Raw genomic sequence first — 19,508 nt, forward strand, 5'->3', positions numbered from 1 at the left:
TCTCAGTCAGCCTCATGAGGTAGTGACCTGGAATGGTTTTCCAACAATGAGGACTTTCCCAAGGTGTTGAGTGCTTGTTGGCTGCTTTTCCTTCACCATCCGGTCCAACTCATTCAAAAAAGTGTCTGAACTGGATTTTGATCGATTGATTGTGACAGGTCATCTGGTGCAGGACTCTATCACTCTCCTTCTTAAACAAATAGCTCCTACATAACCTAGAGGTGTGTTAGGGGTCATTGTCCTGTTGGAAAACAGAGTGCAAACCAGATGGAATGGCATGTCACTGCAAAATGTGCTATATTACAAAATGTGGTAGCAATGCTGGTTAAGTTTGCCCTCAATGTTGACCTTGTCACCAACAGCATCACCAGCAAAGCACCCATACATATGCATACAGGACCCTCCATTGACCCTCTTTACATCAAAAAATATTTTTTAATTTGGACTCATTGGACCAAAAGACAGTTTTCCACTGATTTAATGTTTTCTTTGCCCCAGTTTAACCATAAAAGCCTGACTCATGCAGTCTCCTCTGATATGTTGAAATATGTTTAGCACTTATATTTTAGAGACTGCACTGGATGTGGTTGGGGATGAGATTTTTCAGATTGACTGACTCTCATTTCTTAAAGTAATGAGTAGTCTTTTATCTTTAATTAAGTGATTGGATTTGTACAGAAGTTGTAGTAGCACTAATAAGGGTAATGACTCTGTACCCACCCTTTTCTCTGCACAAGACAGCTAGTAGTCATAAGCACTTTAAGAAGGCAAGAAATGTCTTAAATCAACTCTTGACAATGCACACCATTAAAACAAAAACCATTCCAAATGACAACCTCCTTAATCTGATGAGAGAATGCTATGAGCTTGCCAAGATTTTCAATGAATTGATACCGCCCTGTTGCAGCAGGTCCTATTTACTTTGAACTCTTTTTTTACTTGGACATTAAGAGATTGGGTGTTCAGCTGAACAGCAATCTGGACTGGACAGATAACACAGAACCAATTCAAGATAAGAAAGGACAGAGCAGACTCTTTCTGTAGAGGAGACTAAGGTCTTTTGGAGTGAAGGGAGCAGTATTGAAGTATTAACTCAGCCATTTTCTATAGAGTGGTGGTGCAACAGCATCTCCAATACAGACAGGAAGAGACTGGACAAAATGTCCTGGGGATGCCCCTGGACACAGTACAGGAGGTGAGAGAAAGGAGGATGGTAGCTAAGCTATCATCATTGCTGCAAAACTACTTTCACCCCCTGTATGGAACTGTTTCATCTCTGAGCAGCTCCTTCAGTGACAGACTGTTACATCCTACATACAAGCGTCTGAAGGAGTTTCTGAAGTTCTTTTCTTCCTGCTGCTATTAGACTTTACAATCAGAGCTGCTCCTAATAAAACAGTCACTATAATGCTAATGTTAATACTTTTTCTTTATACTGTGCAATAACAATTTTGTAAAATAGGAACTGTGCAATATTACCCAGTGCAAATTGTTTAATAGTATAACTACTACTGTACTGTACTGCATATAATTTGTACCATTTTTCTGCTTCATTTTTGCATTTTTTTTTTCTTTGAAAATCTTAAGTTGTCATCAGAGCTAATTGTAGCTATTTTGGACAATGTTTTACTTTGAACATAAAATATTATACAGTGGTGTGATTTCTTATTTTTTTGCATGTCTGTCTCACTTTAACCTGTTAGCCTTCAGCACAGATTTTGGGACTCACAGCTGAAATGCCCATACACAATTTAGATATCTTTGTAAAGAAGACACTTTGCGCTTTTCTGTCAATCATCAAAGTTGCTCTAAATATTGCTAAAAAAGCTGATGATGAGTTATAGATGATGAAGTGCCATGGATATACATTTCCTGCATTAAAAATTATTTTTATTCCATATATAAATACATGAAATTAGTAATGTAGCAATCCAGAAAAGTTGAAAGCCACATATCTCATGAGTATATTTCACATTTTAGTAAAAATTTTATAACAAATAGGATTCCTGTCCGGCCATTCGAATCCCAACTACACACACACACACACACACACACTTTTTAAGCATTTCTCTTATAAAAACAAACGGGCAATAAAACCTATAACATTGTATAAAACTGTAAAGGGAGATAAATTGTAACTTACAGATGTAAAATAGCATCTCCATGCAGATTAACAAGTCTCTTGTGCAAATCTCCAATAAAACAACTCTTTTGACTGTCAATTTTTTTCTTTGTTTCCTTTTTTTGTAAACAAAGTCAAGTTAGCACGAACTATAAAGAGCTGTTTGTGACAAACTGAGAGCTGTAACCACTTCCTGGGGCGTCACAACAGGACCAGTTCGAATTTGTAAAGAGTAATAAAACTAAGAGTCACACACATGTTGAATAAAATCCCCCATAGTCCCTTTTTATTTAAACTATTGGTAATCATTAACACCTGAGAACAATGGAATATCATCACGCTGGCACAGCACTGACGACTAAGAGGTTAATGTTTCAGATCATCAAACTCATTTAAATATTAGTAAAAGATAACACAAGTGAACACAACAAAGCCTGTGTGAAAAAGCCCCCTAAACCTAATAACTGGTTGGGCCACCCTTAGCAGCAACAGCTGCAATCAAGAGTTTGTGAGAACTTGCAATGAGTCTGTTACAGCGCTGTGGAGGAATTTTGGTCCACTCATCTATGCAGAATTGTTGTAATTCAGCCACATTGGAGGGTTTTCGAGCATGAACCGCCCGTTGGAGGTCATGCCACAGCATCTCAATAGGATTCAGGACAGGACTTTGACTAGGCCACTCCAAAGTCTTAATTCTGTTTTTCTTCAGCCATTCCGAGGTGGAATTGATGGTGTGATCATTGTCCTGCTGCAATCATCAAGATGTTTTCTGGCAAAATTGAGACAAGCCTTTATATTATTTTTCCTCAGCAGCAGATTTAGTCTTAGAACTCTGCCATGCAGACCATTTTTACCCAGTCCCTTTCTTATGGTGAAGTCATTAACACTGACCTTAACCTGCAGGTATTTGGATGTTGTTGTGGGGTCTTTTGTGACCTCTTGGATGCGTCGTCAGTAATTTTGGTCGGCCGGCCACTCCTGGGAAGGTTCTCCACTGTTCCATGTTTTTGCCATATGTGAATAATGGCTCTTACTGTTCTTTGCTAGAGTCCCAAAGCTTACAAAATGGCTTTATAACCTTTTCCAGACTGATAGATCTAAATTACTTTCTTTCTCATTTGTTTCTGTATTTCTTTGGATCTCGTCATGATGTCTAGCTTTTGAGGATCTTTTGGTCTACGTCACTTTGTCCTATTTAAGAGATTTCTTGATTGCGAACAGGTGTGGCAGTAATCAGGCCTGAGTTTGGCCAGATAAATTAACCTCAGGTGTGATAAACCACAGTTTTAACAGGGGGGCAAACACTTTCACACAGGGCCAAGTATTTTTGGATTTTGTTTTCCCTCAATAATAAAAACCTTTAATTGAAAACTGCATGTTGTGTTCACTTGTGATATCTTTTAGTAATATTTAAATGAGATTGATGATCTGAAACAAGTGTGACAAACATGCAAAACAATTAAGAAATCAATAATTTTTCACACCACTGTTTATCAGCCATAACTTTATACCCACCGATAACCCAGCCATTAGGGTTGCACAAGCCAGTGCACTCTTAGTGCTGGTCCCAAGCCTGGCTTAATGGGAAGACAGTATTGCTAGACAGCATCGGATGGTGATCTGTAGGATGGTTTTGGAGGTAAAGAAGAAGAGGAGGTGAGTGAGGACTGAAAGAAGAATAAGATGGTGGAAACTGAAGGAAGAAGACTGTAGTGTGAGATTTAGGGAAGAGATCAGACAGGGGCTCTGTGGTGGTGAAAAGGTGCTGGATGATTGGACAACTACTGCAGAAGTTATAAGGGTAACAGCTAGAAAGGTACTTGGTGTGACATCTGGAAATAGAAAGGAAGACATTGAGACATGGTGGTAGAATTTGAAAGTGCAGGAAAGCATAAGGAGATAGAGGTTGGCAAAACAGAATTGGGATCGACAGAGTAATGAGAAAAGTAGGCAGGAGTACAAGGATATGCGGCAGCAGGTAAAGAGGGATGTGGCGAAAGCCAAGGAAAAGGCATATGAGGAGCTGTATGAAAAGTTGGACACTAAGGAAGGAGAAAAGGATTTATACCGATTGACCAGGCAGAGGGACCAAGCTGAGAAGGATGTGCTGCAAGTTATTTTGAGCAGCTAATGTGAACGAGGAAAATGAGAGAGAGAGAGAAGGTTGGATGGTGTGGAGATGGTGAAGCAGTAAGTGGATAGGATTAGTAAGGAGGACGTGAGAGCAGCGATTAAGAGGATGAAGAGTGAAAAGTCGGTAGGACCAGATGACAGAAGCATGGAGATGTTTAAAAGAGATGGCAGTGGAGTTTTTAACAAAATTGTTTAACAAGATTCTGGAAGGTGAGACGATGCCTGAGGAATGGAGAAGAAGTATGCCGTTACTGATATTTAAGAATAAGGGAGATGTGCAGACCTGCAGTAACTACAGGGAAATTAATTTGATCAGTCACAACATAAAGTTATGGGAAAGAGTAGTGGAAGCCAGGCTGAGAGAAGAGGTGACCATCTGTAAGCAACAGTGTGGCTTCATGCCAAGGAAGAGCACCACAGATGCCTTATTTGCTTTAAGAATGTTGATGGAGAAGTATAGAGAATGTCAGAAGGAGTTGCATTGTGTATTTGTGAATTTAGAGAAAGTGAACAACAGAGTTGTGGTATTGTATGAGAAAGTCAGGTGTGTCAGAGAAGTATGTGAGGGTGGTGCAGGACATGTATGAGGACAGTGTGACATCAGTGAAGTGTGCAATAGAAACGACAAACTGGTTCAAGGTGAAGGTTTGACTGCATCAAGGATCACTTCTGAGCCCTTTCCTGTTTGCAGTGGGTGATGGACAGGTTGGCGGATGAGGTCAGACGGGAGTCTCCCTGGACTATGATGTTTGCGAATAATATTGTGATTTGTGGTAAGGGTAGGGAGCAGGTTGAGAAGAGCCTGGTGAGGTGGAGGTACGCGCTGGAGAGAAGGGGAATAAAAGTCAGTAGGAGTAAGACAGAGTACATATGTGTGAGTAAAAGGGGTGAAGTGGAGTTATGCGTTTGCATGGAGAAGAGATGGAGAAGGTGGAGGAGTTAAGGTTCCTGGGTTCAACAGTGCAAAGTAATAGAAAGTGTGTTAGAGAAGTGAAGAAAAAAGTGCAAACAGGGTGGAGTGGGTGGAGAAGAGTGACAGGAGTGATTTGTGACAAAAGGTTATCTGCAAGAGTGAAAGGGAAAGTTTATAGGACTGTGGTGGGACCTGTGATGTTGTATGGTTTAGAGACAGTGGCATTACATAAAAGACAGGAGGTGGAGCTGGAGATAGCAGAGCTGATAATGTTAAGGTTTTCGTTAGGAGTAACGTGGATGGACAGGATTAGAAATTAGTTTCTTAGAGGGGACAGCGCATGTAGGATGTTTTGGAGACAAGGTGCGGGAAACAAGTTAAGTTGGTTTGGACATGTGCAGAGGAAGGACATGGGTTATATCGGTAGAAGAATGCTGAGGATGGAGGTAGATGCAGGTAGATGGTGTGAAAGAGGCAGATGTAGAGAACAGGGGTATACGGATGATCCGCTTTGGCAACCCCTAATGGGAGAAGACAAAAGAAGAAGAAGAACTTTATACCCACCAATCAGGCATAACATTATGACCACTTGCCTAATTGCCTAATATTGTGCTGGTCCTCCTTTTGCTGCCTAAAAGTCCTGACCTATCAAGCATTAACAAAATTAACTTCGTCAGCAATTGGAGCTACAGTAGCTCATCTGTTGCATCAGATCACTTGGGCCAGCCTTCGCTCCCCACTTGCATTATTGAGCCTTGGATCCATGACCCTGTCACTAGTTCACCAATTTTGGACCACTTTTGTTAGATACTGACCATTGAAGACTGAGAACACTCCACAACAGTTGCAGTTTTGGAGAGGTGCTGACCCAGTTGTCTTGCCATCACAATTTGGCCCTAGTCAAACTCACTCAAAATTTACTTTACTTCATATATACATACAGTGAGGAAAATAAGTATTTGAACACCCTGCTATTTTGCAAATTCTCCCACTTAGAAATCATGGAGGGGTCTGAAATTGTCATCGTAGGTGCATGTCCACTGAGAGAGACATAATCTAAAAAAATATCCAGAAATCACAATATATGATTTTTAAACTATTTATTTGTATGATACAGCTGCAAATAAGTATTTGAACAATTGTCTATCAGCTAGAATTCTGACCCTCAAAGACCTGTTAGTCTGCCTTTAAAATGTCCACCTCCACTACATTTATTATCCTAAATTAGATGCACATGTTTGAGGTCGTTAGCTGCATAAAGACACCTGTCCACCCCATACAATCAGTAAGAATCCAACTACTAACATGGCCAAGACCAAAGAGCTGTCCAAAGACATTAGAGACAAAATTGTACACCTCCACAAGGCTGGAAAGGGCTACAGGGAAATTGCCAAGCAGCTTGGTGAAAAAAGGTCCACTGTTGGAGCAATCATTAGAAAATGGAAGAAGCTAAACATGACTGTAAATCTCCCTCGGACTGGGGCTCCATCCAAGATCTCACCTCGTGGGGTCTCAATGATCCTAAGGAAGGTGAGAAATCAGCCCAGAACTACACGGGAAGAGCTGGTCAATGACCTGAAAAGAGCTGGGACCACCGTTTCCAAGGTTACTGTTGGTAATACACTAAGACGTCATGGTTTGAAATCATGCATGGCACGGAAGGTTCCCTTGCTTAAACCAGCACATGTCCAGGAACATCTTAAGTTTGCCAATGACCATTTGGATGATCCAGAGAAGTCATGGGAGAAAGTCATGTGGTCAGATGAGACCAAAATAGAACTTTTGGGTCATAATTCCACTAAACGTGTTTGGGGGAAGAAGAATGATGAGTACCATCCCAAGAACACCATCCCTACTGTGAAGCATAGGGGTGGTAGCATAATGCTTTGGGGGTGTTTTTCTGCACATGGGACAGGGCGACTGCCCTGTATTAAGGAGAAGATGACCAGGGCCATGTATTGCGAGATTTTAAGGAACAACCTCCTTCCCTCAGTTAGAGCATTGAAGATGGGTCGAGGCTGGGTCCTCCAACATGACAATGACCCGAAGCACACAGCCAGGATAACAAAGGCTCTGTAAGAAGCATATCAAGGTTATGGCGTGGCCTAGCCAGTCTCCAGACCTAAACCCAATAGAGAATCTTTGGAGGGAGCTCAAACTCTGTGTTTCTCAGCGACAGGCCAGAAACCTGACTGATCTAGAGAAGACCTGTGTGGAGGAGTGGGTCAAAACCCCTCCTGCAGTGTGTGCAAACCTGGTGAAAAACTACAGGAAACGTTTGACCTCTGTAATTGCAAACAACGGCTACTGTAACAAATATTAACATTGACTTTCTCAGGTGTTCAAATACTTATTTGCAGCTGTATCATACAAATAAATAGTTAAAAAATCATACATTGTGATTTCTGGATTTTTTTTTTTTTGATTATGTCTCTCATAGTGGACATGCACCTACGATGACAATTTAAGACCCCTCCATGATTTCTAAGTGGGAGAACTTGCAAAATAGCAGGGTGTTCAAATACTTATTTTCCTCACTGTATATATACAGGTAGTCCTCTACTTGCGATGGAGATACGTTACAACAACGCTAAGTTCAAAATATCATAAGTCAAAGATAGTACTATGACTTGGAAGACATGCTTTTATCACAAAAATTGCTGTTTGAAACCGTTTGGGAAAAAATAAAAAAAATGCACACTGAGACAACTTTACTCCGTCGACCGCTAGCAAGAGTGGGGCACACACATGCTGCGCATTGGGGGGCAGTTCCATGCAAACCTGGAAGCAAGGAGCTCCTGGAGGTTGTGACACGTACCCTATAGAAGCTGGATATAGCTCGGACAGCCGATGAGAATAAAGCTTCTTTGTCCAGTAAGCTCGACGAGCGTTTTTTTCTCCTGGCGTCACATCCTCCACGTCGGGGTCTGTCATTTTTCCTTGAACTGCAAACCGAAGTACCACAACTTCAGCTTTCCTCTGCCTGCAATTGTGTCCATCCTTACGGCTATCAGGAAGTTTCAGAGACTACTCGGGTACTCCAATGTCATTCCACTTGGTCTCTTGTACATGAGACCCCTTCAGTGGTGGCTCAGGGCTCACGGGTTCTCACGGAAGGGCAATCCCCTCCGTACGATTAAGGTCATGCAGCGATCCCTACATGCCCTAGATGTTTGAAAAGATCCCGGGTTCCTATCTCAAGGCCTCGTCCTGGGAGACCTCGGTCATCGCATAGTGCTAACGACAGATGCGTCCCTCACCTTACGTGTCTGCCGTTTCTGCGTATCCCACCCCCGTGTCGGTGCATTCATTGGGCAGAGACCTGCTTCTGACGCATTTTCTCCATGGCACCCAAAGGCTGAGGCCACTTGTGCGACCAAGAGTGCTTGGGTGGGACCAGGTCTTTGTACTGGAGGCTCTGTCCGAACCCCCCTTCGAGCCTCGTCTGATAAGACTGAGTAGGTGATCTTCAGGCCGTCCCTGTGGTCCCCTGCTTCCTGGAGTTCACTCCAGGCATGGCCAGTGCCTTTCTGCACCCTAGAGCAGGTTATGTCCCCGAGGTGCCCTCGGTCGTCTTAGGCTGCAGGCATTAAATCCTCCCCAATTCCAGACCACAAACTAGAAGAGATTGAATTGGCTGTGCCCAGTCAGAGCACTGGACTGTTATGTCCACAGGACAAGTCCTTGGAGGAAGTCAGAACTATTGCTCATCTGCTGCAGCCCTCCGATAAGAGGCCTTCCTGCTCATAAGCGGACCCTCAGCAGATGGATTATTGAAGCTATTGTGTCCTCTTATAGGTCCTCTGGTCTCTCCGCTCCATTCGGGGTCAGAGCTCACTCGACCCAGAGTGTGGAAGCCTCTAAGGCAGGGGTCACCAACCTTTTTGACACCGATAGCTACTTCTTGGGTACCGACTAATGTGAAGGGCTACTAGTTTGACACACTATTCTGAAATAACATATTTGCTCAATTTACCTTTAATTATATGTTATTATAAATAATTAATGTTATTTATCTAGACCAGAGGTGTCAAACTCAATTACACAGGGGGCCAAAACTCAAAGCACACTTTAGGTCGTGGGCCGAACAGGAAAACATTTACATTGACATCCCTAAACTGTTATTTTTTACTTTTTCTTCTTTGCTTATCTTAATTTTCGTCCCAATCTTCGCTTTTTGGCTTCGCTTCCCCATCTAGCAGCGGCGTCTCGAGCTCGAACCTCAATTTTTTTGCTCACGTAACAAAGTAAAAAATCAACCAAGTGACTGATCGTACCTCGGAAAACTTGTACATTAATGCACTCGTAGGTCACGAGTAGGTAGGTCACAAGGACCTACGAGTGCATTTATGTACAAGTTTTCCGAGGTACGAGCAGTCACTTGGTCGATTTTTTACTTAGTTTAGGGATACGTAGTGTAAAGAGTAGCAAACAATGAGTTTTTCCTCCACCTCCGCTTATCGCCTCTACCTCTACTACCTCTACTGCCTCTACTTCTACTTTTCAGTTAAATTATTTTGCATTAAAAAATAAATACTGAATTAAAATGAACATAGTCACATGGAATTGCGCACTCATGCGAGCAGCGGGAACAGAAGCTGGTCAGAAGCGGAGATGGCAAACCAGAGAATTACATTACTGTGATGGAAGTATTCTTATTATTTTGAAATAGTTGAGGAAAAGGAGAAAGGAATAATCGTTAAGTGTAAATGACGTGTTGGTGAAAAGCTCTTGTCAACTGCAAAAAATGTCAACCACTTAAAAAAAAAAAAAACATCTGCATGCAAAGCACAGCACTACAGATGTGTGTGTGTGTGTGTGTGTGTGTGTGTGTGTGTGTGTGTGTAATGTTGCATATATGGAAATGGAGACAGAAATATAGAAAAATTTTGCCGACTTTCCACCACTGCATATCTATGGACTGCTCAGAATAAAAGTTTTCCGTGGGAGACACATGTACGATGCCATCGCAGTGGAGATAGAGAGCAAATTCACAGCTCATTTGCTCTTTGTGGAAAGATAAACTGCCACGGTCACTGATAATAGCGAACTTTGTAAAAGTGTTCAGAATGTTTCAAGCTGATGATGAAGCAGATAATGATGTAGACGAGGACGAGGTCATATTTACGGAATTGCACGATGTTTTACAAGATGACAGCGAAAGGTATGTTCTCCCTCCACATCACTGGTGTGCAGCCCACACCCTTAACCTTATATACACAAACGATAGTTACATTCCTGACGGCGAAGGCAGATTGCAAAGCAGTGTACAGAAGAGTGTGACTGGAAAGTGTTCAGCCTTGTGGTCAAAATTTAGTCGATCATCTTATTGTTCTCTAAGCAGTTATTAAGCATTTTCAATGTTTAAGAAATGTATTTTGCCCTAATATAACTTATTTTTTAATGGCAATTATCTATATTACACCTGTTACACCTGTAAGGTGTGAAAGAGATACAAGTAACGCAAAAGTAAAGCAAAAGTAATATAATGCATTACTTTCCATAAAAAGTAACTAAGTAACATAATTAGTTACTTTTTGGGGGAGTAACTCAATATTGTAATGCATTACTTTTAAAAGTAACGTTACCCAACACTTAAAACAATCATATTTCTTTGCTCTTATGCCATTTGTAAAAACTTATCTTAAACTTTAAATAACTTAAAATATTTTGCTCTCCATAAAAATATCTCCTGTCAAACACAAGACATCTCACAGTAATTCTTTAATTACAGCCAAATTCGCTCCACTAATAAGACACATGGGTTTACCAGCAGTGTCATTAAACATATATTCAGAATCACATCGGTTTTGAAAGGCTGTTTTCAGAATCCACTTTTCTCTTCACCATTGTGTGGGGCTTTACAATAACTTTACAATAGTGTTAAATACATGAACAGAAGCTCGACTTGACTGACGCTGGAATGTTCCCAGGTAGCCTAGCGTTCGGTAAGGCAGCTAAAGTGCTGCATTATGTTAATGATTTCTCACAATAATTATCAACAATGATTTAACAAGGTAGGAAACAGGTATTTTTGAAAAGGCTCGCAGCGCCTCATGTGGTCCTTGCGGGTGACCTGGTGCGTGTGGGCACCACGTTGGTGACCCCTGCTCTAAGGCTTGGTCCTCTGGAGTGTCCCTCCAAGACCTCTGTGACGCTGTGAGCTTGTCCACTCCGTTCACCTTTATCAGGTTTTACAACCTTGACCTCTGTGCCACTCTTGGCACCTCTGTCCTTCGACCTAGCTGTGCTCTTTCACACTAGTCAGGGACTGGTCAGTGTGGTAGTATTGGACTCTCATTCCCAAAGCGTTTGGACGCAGTTTGAGTTATGAAACAAGGATTATGCTATTTTGGTTATATGGGGTGCTCAATGTCTAATTTCACATAGAAAATTTATTTTCTCCAAATAGGTTAATATACAGCCCATTATGATAATGAAGCTTTTGATTATTATTCTTAATGTGCGTGAATAAACCTGTAGATCTATGTTGCTCTCTACTTTAGTGTGTGCTTGCACAGACAATTTAGCCGATTTAATTTGATTTGCGAACGTGTGAAATGCTAAACGTGTCTGCAGTGTGGCCTTTCTGCAGTTATTTATTTTTTAGGTTTATTGATCCAAAATGTTTTATACATTTCCTTCTATATCTTTGTTTGATGTTATGTACATTTTTCAGAAATCATTATATGAATATCTGTTGTCATCCAGCTGTGTACAAACACACACACACACACACACACACTTATTTATTAATTATTATATATATATATATATATATATATATATATATATATATATATATATATATATATATATTTTTTTTATATATATACCATGGTTAACAGCAAATCTCAGCTTCTGTATGACGGCCAGATTTCCACTCACTCTGTAGAGACCATCCAGATTCAGACCTAAAAAAAAAAAATAATAATAATAATTTGGTATTGAATGTAGACATTGAGGGATAGTTTTATAGTTTTGGACTTTAGCTATCAAGGGATTTATGTTCCCTCATTAATTCTGGTGGTCAATTCAGTAATCAGTAATGCCAGTTTAGGCTAACCTGGCAATTTGTGTTTCTCTCTGTACCACCATAAACTGTCCAACAGAAATGGGCAGTATTTATGATACATGTATTTCAAATATAAAATAGGATATGGTCATTTCTATTTGATAGGGTTGATGGGAATGACTTCATATTTTGTATTAAAATACTCAAAATACTGTAGTTTTGAAATACTGAAAAAACTTTGTAAGAAGTCTACATGATGACATCATAAAAATCCGGCCTCTGCTTGGTGCCCAGACATGAGATCAGTACAGAAAATGTATCCATATGGAAGAAGGTGGTCAAGGTAAGTCACATTCAAATAGGTGTAGAATTATTGATAAATAAGTACCCAATTGACAAATATTGTACCCTAATTGAAGTAGCTGTTTAGTAGGATCTTGATTTTGCCTACAATTGCACAAATCTGCCTGACACATTATATATTATTATATTTATAATTACAATCAAATAATTAATTAGTTAGAAACTAGTTGCTATGAATACAGGTGCCATCAATCTTAGGTGCCATCAGTCTTCTTATGAATTACTTGTTTGTCATTAAGTCAATGTTGCTGATGCAAACTAAATTAGGATACATTATGAGTTATTTGCAAACTGCTATTAAACTGTTCATAACTTAAGTTTATCTAACCTTTCCTGTTCTTCTTTTCACTACAAGCAACTAACCTTAATCTGGGAAACCACAGGGATGTGTATGTAAATATTCATCAGTTAACTTGTTGCATATGTCAGATTTATTGCATGCCAGAGAAAAGCCTTTGCTATCAAAAACTATTTATGTAATTAACTGAGTGGGTGTAATGGCAAAGGACAGATCAAATAAGCCAACAGATGGAAGATTTGCGAAGACATTTCATGCTTTCTTGTAAAACTATTTTAAAATACAAAAATACAGTAGTTTATTTTGATACATGGTGTGGCTGCTGTATTTTGTAGTTTATTTTGATACACAATATTAAGGTATTTAGTATTTTATTTTAAAATACATTTTCATGCACCTTTAATGTTTGTTTTTCTTCAAAAAAATTGGTCTCCACCTTCTCACTTTCTGAGAATAATCATTTATACTGTTTTGGCACCATGTGACTGATCAATAAGGACGCTATTGCCAAATCAAGTTATTCCTCCTGCTCCTCTTTACCCTATACCAGTACTTGGGGAGCCATTTGAGTGTGTTCTTGTTGATTGCATTTGTCCTCTGTCTAGAACTATGTCCGGGAATCAGTATTTACTAACAATAGTGTGTGCTGCATCTTGGTTTCCAGAAGAGATTCCCTTATGTAGAATTACTACTTCAGTGGTGGTAAAAAAACACTTTTTTAAAAACCATTTTTCACCACTTTTGGGCTGCCCAAGGTAGTTCAAACAGATCGAGGAACTAACTACATATCCAAGCTATTTTTACAGGTTATGAAAATGCTAAACAAAACGCGTGTCCAGTCCTTATGACCCTGAGTCCCAAGGTGCATTAGGAGATTTCACCAGTCCTTAAACTCTGTTAAGGAAATACTGTTTAAACACAGAGTCTGGGATGAAGTAGTGCCTCTTGTTCTGTTTGCAGTAAGAGAAGCTCTTCAAGATTCTCTTGGATTTAGCCCTGCAGACCTTGTTTTTGATCATTCTGTTAGAGGTCCTCTGAAATCTCTTGAAGTTTCTAGTAGATAGTGATAAGAAACACTATTTTAGACTATGTGAGAACATTCTGTAAAAGTCTGAACAAAGCCTGTCGCATTAAGCACTGGTATGACAAGAAGGCAGTTTCCTAAAGGTTTGAACCTGGTGACAAAGTAATGGTTTTACTTTCTATTACTGGTTCATCCTTGTCTGTCAAGTTTGACTAATGGTCCATATTCAGTTCAGAAAAACTTTGCCACTGGCTGTTCTCTGTACCCCTGACTGAAAACGTAAGACACTTGTCTGTCATATTAATAAACTGAAAGAGTATGATGCACGTGATTGTCACTAGCTCTGAGGACTTGTTTAGTGACGGCAGTTACTGCTGGCTTGGTAACAAATAGCAGTGAAGAGCCTACTGTTGATATAGATGGGTTGGTTTTACATGCTACTCCAAACTCTTGTCCTACTATTTTGTCCAAACAACCTGCAACAACTAAATGGTTTTTGTTCCTACACTCCCCTAGGCCTAGCCAAGGTGGGAATAGAACATTACTTAAGTATTGTACTTTGCTATTGTTAGGCGAGGTACGGAGGCGGAAGCCGGAGTAACAGCAAACAGAAGCTTTATTTAGGCAGAGCCAACACAAAAGCACTTACAGTGCTCGGGATAATCCCCGAATATAGTCCGAGGGGCGCTTCAGAAGAGAAGCGCAGCCGTGGAGTGCGTGAGGAGTCTGAAACGGAACGTACGTAGCGGGATAACTGGACGTACGAGCACACCGACATGAACCAACACGAACATGCAATAACGGACCGCGAGTGTGGGTGAATGAGGGGTTTATATTGGTGGTGTGATGAGCGAGTAGATGGGAGTCAGGTGTTCCCCATGAAGCATGATTGCGAGCACCTCCGTGCGGGCGGGGCCCGCACGGGAGAAGAGCGAGGTGCTTTGGGGAATGCCGAAGTTTGACAGCCGCCAAAGGGGGCGTGGCAGGGGAATTCCTGACAGCTATATTTGAAATCATATCTGTTACTAAATAAAAGAAAAAGGTCAGAGGTCAGACAGGAGGTGTGTGGACTGTGACTTTTGTGGATGATATTGTGATTTGTGGTAAAAGTAGGGAGTAGGTTGAGAAAAGCCTGGAAAGATGGAGGTACATGCTGGAGAGAAAGGGAATGAAAGTCAGTAGGAGTAAGACAAGTACATGTGTGAATGAGAGGGAGGGCAGTGGAGCGGTGCAGTTGCAGAGTTGGAGAAGGTGGAGGAGTTTAGGTACCTGGGGTCAACAGTGCAAAGTTATAAGCTTATGACGAGCTCATAAAAACTTGAAATCAAACCTGCACAAACATTTAGGTTAATTCAAAATTCTTATATTTTTAGTTAACATAATTGTTGTACTGGTGCATTGCATCACTGCATGACGATGATTATGTTGGTTAGCACCAGTGTTGGAAAGTAACAGTGACTCAGGGCAAAATTATCAATGCACAATTAAGCTAACTCTATTACCAGTGTCACGATTTAAGTGTCATATGAAAAGTGTTATATCTTAGAGTAGCTGCTGCTGTTGGTGCTTTAGATTTGAGCATTACTGTATAACTAATCATACAGTTTTGCTGAGAATGCAGTGTACAATTAAAGCGTTTTGTTCCAGCACTCTGGGAAATGCCGGAGTTGTTAAATGCATGCATTTACTGTCTGAAAACTGAATCTGCATTTGTGATTTCTCTCATTATAAATTACAGCATTCTGAACTCTTCCAGTCTGCAGGAGCAGTGCAGGGATGTAACCGGAGAGCTACAGTGCTGAGCACAGGGACAGCAACACAGCAAAAAGACTTTAAGGTAGGTAAAATGTTTTTAGTTCCAGTCTACATGCTCTGTGTATCTCTATGCTCTTCCAAACAGGGAAAGTACTGAGCACTGTCTACTGCAGGTAATACACTGGCTTATCATAAATACCTCATACAAGCCTACTTGGAAAAAACTTTCATTTTTATTAAAAATTACAAATTAAAAATTAAAAATTAAAAATAACTAGTTTGAAATGTATGTCCACTTGTTTTTGAACTACACTAGGATCCCCCACCCCCTCATTAAATTAAAAGAATAACAATTTTTAATTAGTTACTTTTTACTGGAGTAGATTTTTAGACTGGCAACTTTACTTGTACTTAAGGAAAATTTCATTGAAGTAAGAACTTTTGAGTAGAATATTATATTACTCTTTCCACTTCTGCCTGGCAATGTTTTCTCTCTTTAAATTGTTTGAGTTTATTAGTCTACATGGAATGGCCTAAGTTTTTAGTTTAAAAATATTGTTAGGTGCTTATCTCATACTAACTCCTTGGAGGCAGAATAAGCAGATGGAGAATTCTATAAAAAAACAAACAAAAAAAAAAAAAAACACCCCAGATGTCCCCTTTCCCATTAACATAGACATACTTTTCAGCAAATGCATCTGTTCTGCTAAGCTGTGCGCGATAGACAAAAAGGATCTGATTTGATCCTGATCTTATTTTTACCAGTGTCTAACCTACAGTATAGGTTTCTGTGACAGAACTGCAAAAGTTGGATTGACTAACAAAAATGTCATTGCCTGTAGATTCAGAAGGAAAAAAATATAGTTTGTAAAACTGCACTTGTGTGCCCAGCAATGTGTCTACAATTTAAACACATATGTAAGCAAGAGGCTGGAATCACATGGATTCTTTTTCTAATTGGCAGTCGCTTATTTGCTCTACTGATGTCTTATTCACACTGCCAGTGTTTTCCACAAATGGTCATGTAATGAATCTGTAAACTGCAGAAATTAGAATTGTCTTAAACAATTGCAGAGTTATGTTTAGGGACTGTGATTATTTAAGGACCTTTTCCAGCATCATCAACAGCAGGTCCAACATTTAGCTTGCACATTCTGGGATAGATGGCAGAAATGATATCTGTATAGAAAGTGGCAAACTGACCAAGCTAACTAAATCAAGCAGCAATTTGCTTCTCAAAAACAGCCAAGCCAAAATAAAAAATAGCAGATCAGATTATCTAAAAGAAAGATGCTGTTTTTATCATTTATCTAATTACAATGGCAGTGAAATTAGCATCAATCTTTTTTGTTTTATTGGCAGTTCCATCTTTATTTTCCCAATTATTCATGAATCTTCATTAGTATTTGATTGCTTTAATATTTTATGCAGATAATTGTCAGATGAATTCCTAAATAGATTGCATGGAATCTTGTGTTCTTTTATATTTCATGACTGCTTATTTGCTGGATTATTTAATTTTATTGGTCAATAAGTAAAAATCAGTCTGATTTAAGTGTTAAATCCTCAATTAATGTGATGGCTGGAAGTAAGGTCTTCACACACAAAATTTATATAAAGGTCAGTGTAACTAAGGGAATATTTTCAGCCAAAAAATACAATAAAATAAATAAAATACGCCAATTCTAGGCTGGTAATTTTAGTCCAATTACAAGTAGATGTGGCTTGTAGTGGAACAAGAAGACTACCGAATATAAAAGACAAATTTTACTGAATACAGAAATATATTTTCTGAATATATTCTCTTACTATACCTTGATTCTCTATGTAGTCGATACACATCTTCACAAAATGAGGGATAGTAGTTTTCTCCCTCTGACAGAGACTGATCAGATTACAGCCAAACACCAGATCTACACAAATAATGATATGATGAAGGCATGGTCAGATGCATATATATATATATATATATATATATATATATATATATATATATATATATATATATATATATATATATACACACAGTACAGACCAAAAGTTTGGACCCACCTTTCTTTATTTTTAATGACTATGAAAATTGTAGATTCACACTGAAGGCATCAAAACTTTGAATTGACACATGTGGAATTATATACATAACAAAAAAGTGTGAAACAACTGAAAATATGTCATATTCTAGGTTCTTCAAAGTAGCCACCTTTTGCTTTGATTACTGCTTTGCACACTCTTGGCATTCTCTTGATGAGCTTCAAGAGGTAGTCACCTGAAATGGTCTTCCAACAGTCTTGAAGGAGTTCCCAGAGATGCTTAGCACTTGTTGGCCCTTTTGCCTTCACTCTGCGGTCCAGCTCACCCCTAAACCATCTCGATTGGGTTCAGGTCCGGTGACTGTGGAGGCCAGGTCATCTGGCGCAGCACCCCATCACTCTCCTTCTTGGTCAAATAGCCCTTACACAGCCTGGAGGTGTGTTTGGGCTCATTGTCCTGTTGAAAAATAAATGATGGTCCAACTAAACGCAAACCAGATGGAATAGCATGCCACTGCAAGATGCTGTGGTAGCCATGCTGGTTCAGTATGCCTTCAATTTTGAATAAATCCCCAACAGTGTCACCAGCAAAGCACCCCCACACCATCACACCTCCTCCTCCATGCTTCACGGTGGGAACCAGGCATGTAGTGTTCATCCGTTCACCTTTTCTGCGTCGCACAAAGACACGGTGGTTGGAACCAAAGATCTCAAATTTGGACTCATCAGACCAAAGCACAGATTTCCACTGGTCTAATGTCCATTCCTTGTGTTCTTTAGCCCAAACAAGTCTCTTCTGCTTGTTGCCTTTCTTTAGCAGTGGTTTCCTAGCAGATATTCTACCATGAAGGCCTGATTCACACAGTCTCCTCTTAACAGTTGTTGTAGAGATGTGTCTGCTGCTAGAACTCTGTGTGCCATTGACATGGTCTCTAATCTGAGCTGCAGTTAACCTGCGATTTCTGAGGCTGGTGACTTGGATGAACTTATCCTCCGCAGCAGAGGTGACTCTTGGTCTTCCTTTCCTGGGGCGGTCCGCATGTGAGCCAGTTTCTTTGTAGCGCTTGATGGTTTTTGTGACTGCACTTGGGGACACTTTCAAAGTTTTCCCAATTTTTCGGACTGACTGACCTTCATTTCTTAAAGTAATGATGGCCACTCGTTTTTCTGTACTTAGCTGCTTTTTCTTGCCATAATACAAATTCTAACAGTCTATTCAGTAGGACTATCAGCTGTGTATCCACCTGACATCTGCACAACACAACTGATGGTCCCGACCCCATTTATAAGGCAAGAAATCACACATTAAACCTGACAGGGCACACCTGTGAAGTGAAAACCATTTCAGGTGATACCTCTTGAAGCTCATCAAGAGAATGCCAAGAGTGTGCAAAGCAGTAATCAAAGCAAAAGGTGGCTACTTTGAAGAACCTACAATATGACAAATTTTCAGTTGTTTCACACTTTTTAGTTATGTATATAATTTCACATGTGTTAATTCATAGTTTTGATGCCTTCAGTGTGACTCTACAATTTTCATAGTCATAAATAGAAAACTCTTTGAATGAGAAGGTGTGTCCAAACTTTTGGTCTGTACTGTGTGTATATATATATATATATATATATATATATATATATATATATATATATATATATATATACACACACACACACACACACACACACACACACACAGACAGACAGACAGACAGACAGACAGATAGATAGATAGATAGATAGATAGATAGATAGATAGATAGATAGATAGATAGATAGATAGATAGATAGATAGATAGAATGAATTGATCATGAATATCACAAATTGAAGAAAAATCTAATCAATATTTTGTGTGGC

General features: G+C 39.7%; 1 protein-coding gene across 4 annotated transcripts in view; it reads right to left on the reverse strand.

Annotated features, from left to right (window-relative positions):
- The window catches only part of arhgap12a (Rho GTPase activating protein 12a), a 96,722-nt gene that overhangs the window by 6,876 nt on the left and 70,338 nt on the right, over nt 1-19,508 (reverse strand). For 3 of the 4 annotated variants that reach the window (XM_046876421.1, XM_046876418.1, XM_046876419.1), the window contains 2 exons: nt 17,438-17,536; nt 12,005-12,082 (listed from right to left, as the gene is read on the reverse strand). In XM_046876421.1, the coding sequence (XP_046732377.1) occupies nt 12,005-12,082; nt 17,438-17,536 (177 nt within the window). The remainder of the gene's footprint in view (nt 1-12,004; nt 12,083-17,437; nt 17,537-19,508) is intronic. The other variant, XM_046876420.1, reaches the window with a different exon arrangement.

This window comes from Silurus meridionalis, chromosome 20 (genome assembly GCF_014805685.1).
Source record: "Silurus meridionalis isolate SWU-2019-XX chromosome 20, ASM1480568v1, whole genome shotgun sequence".
In the NCBI taxonomy this organism is placed as follows: domain Eukaryota; kingdom Metazoa; phylum Chordata; class Actinopteri; order Siluriformes; family Siluridae; genus Silurus; species Silurus meridionalis.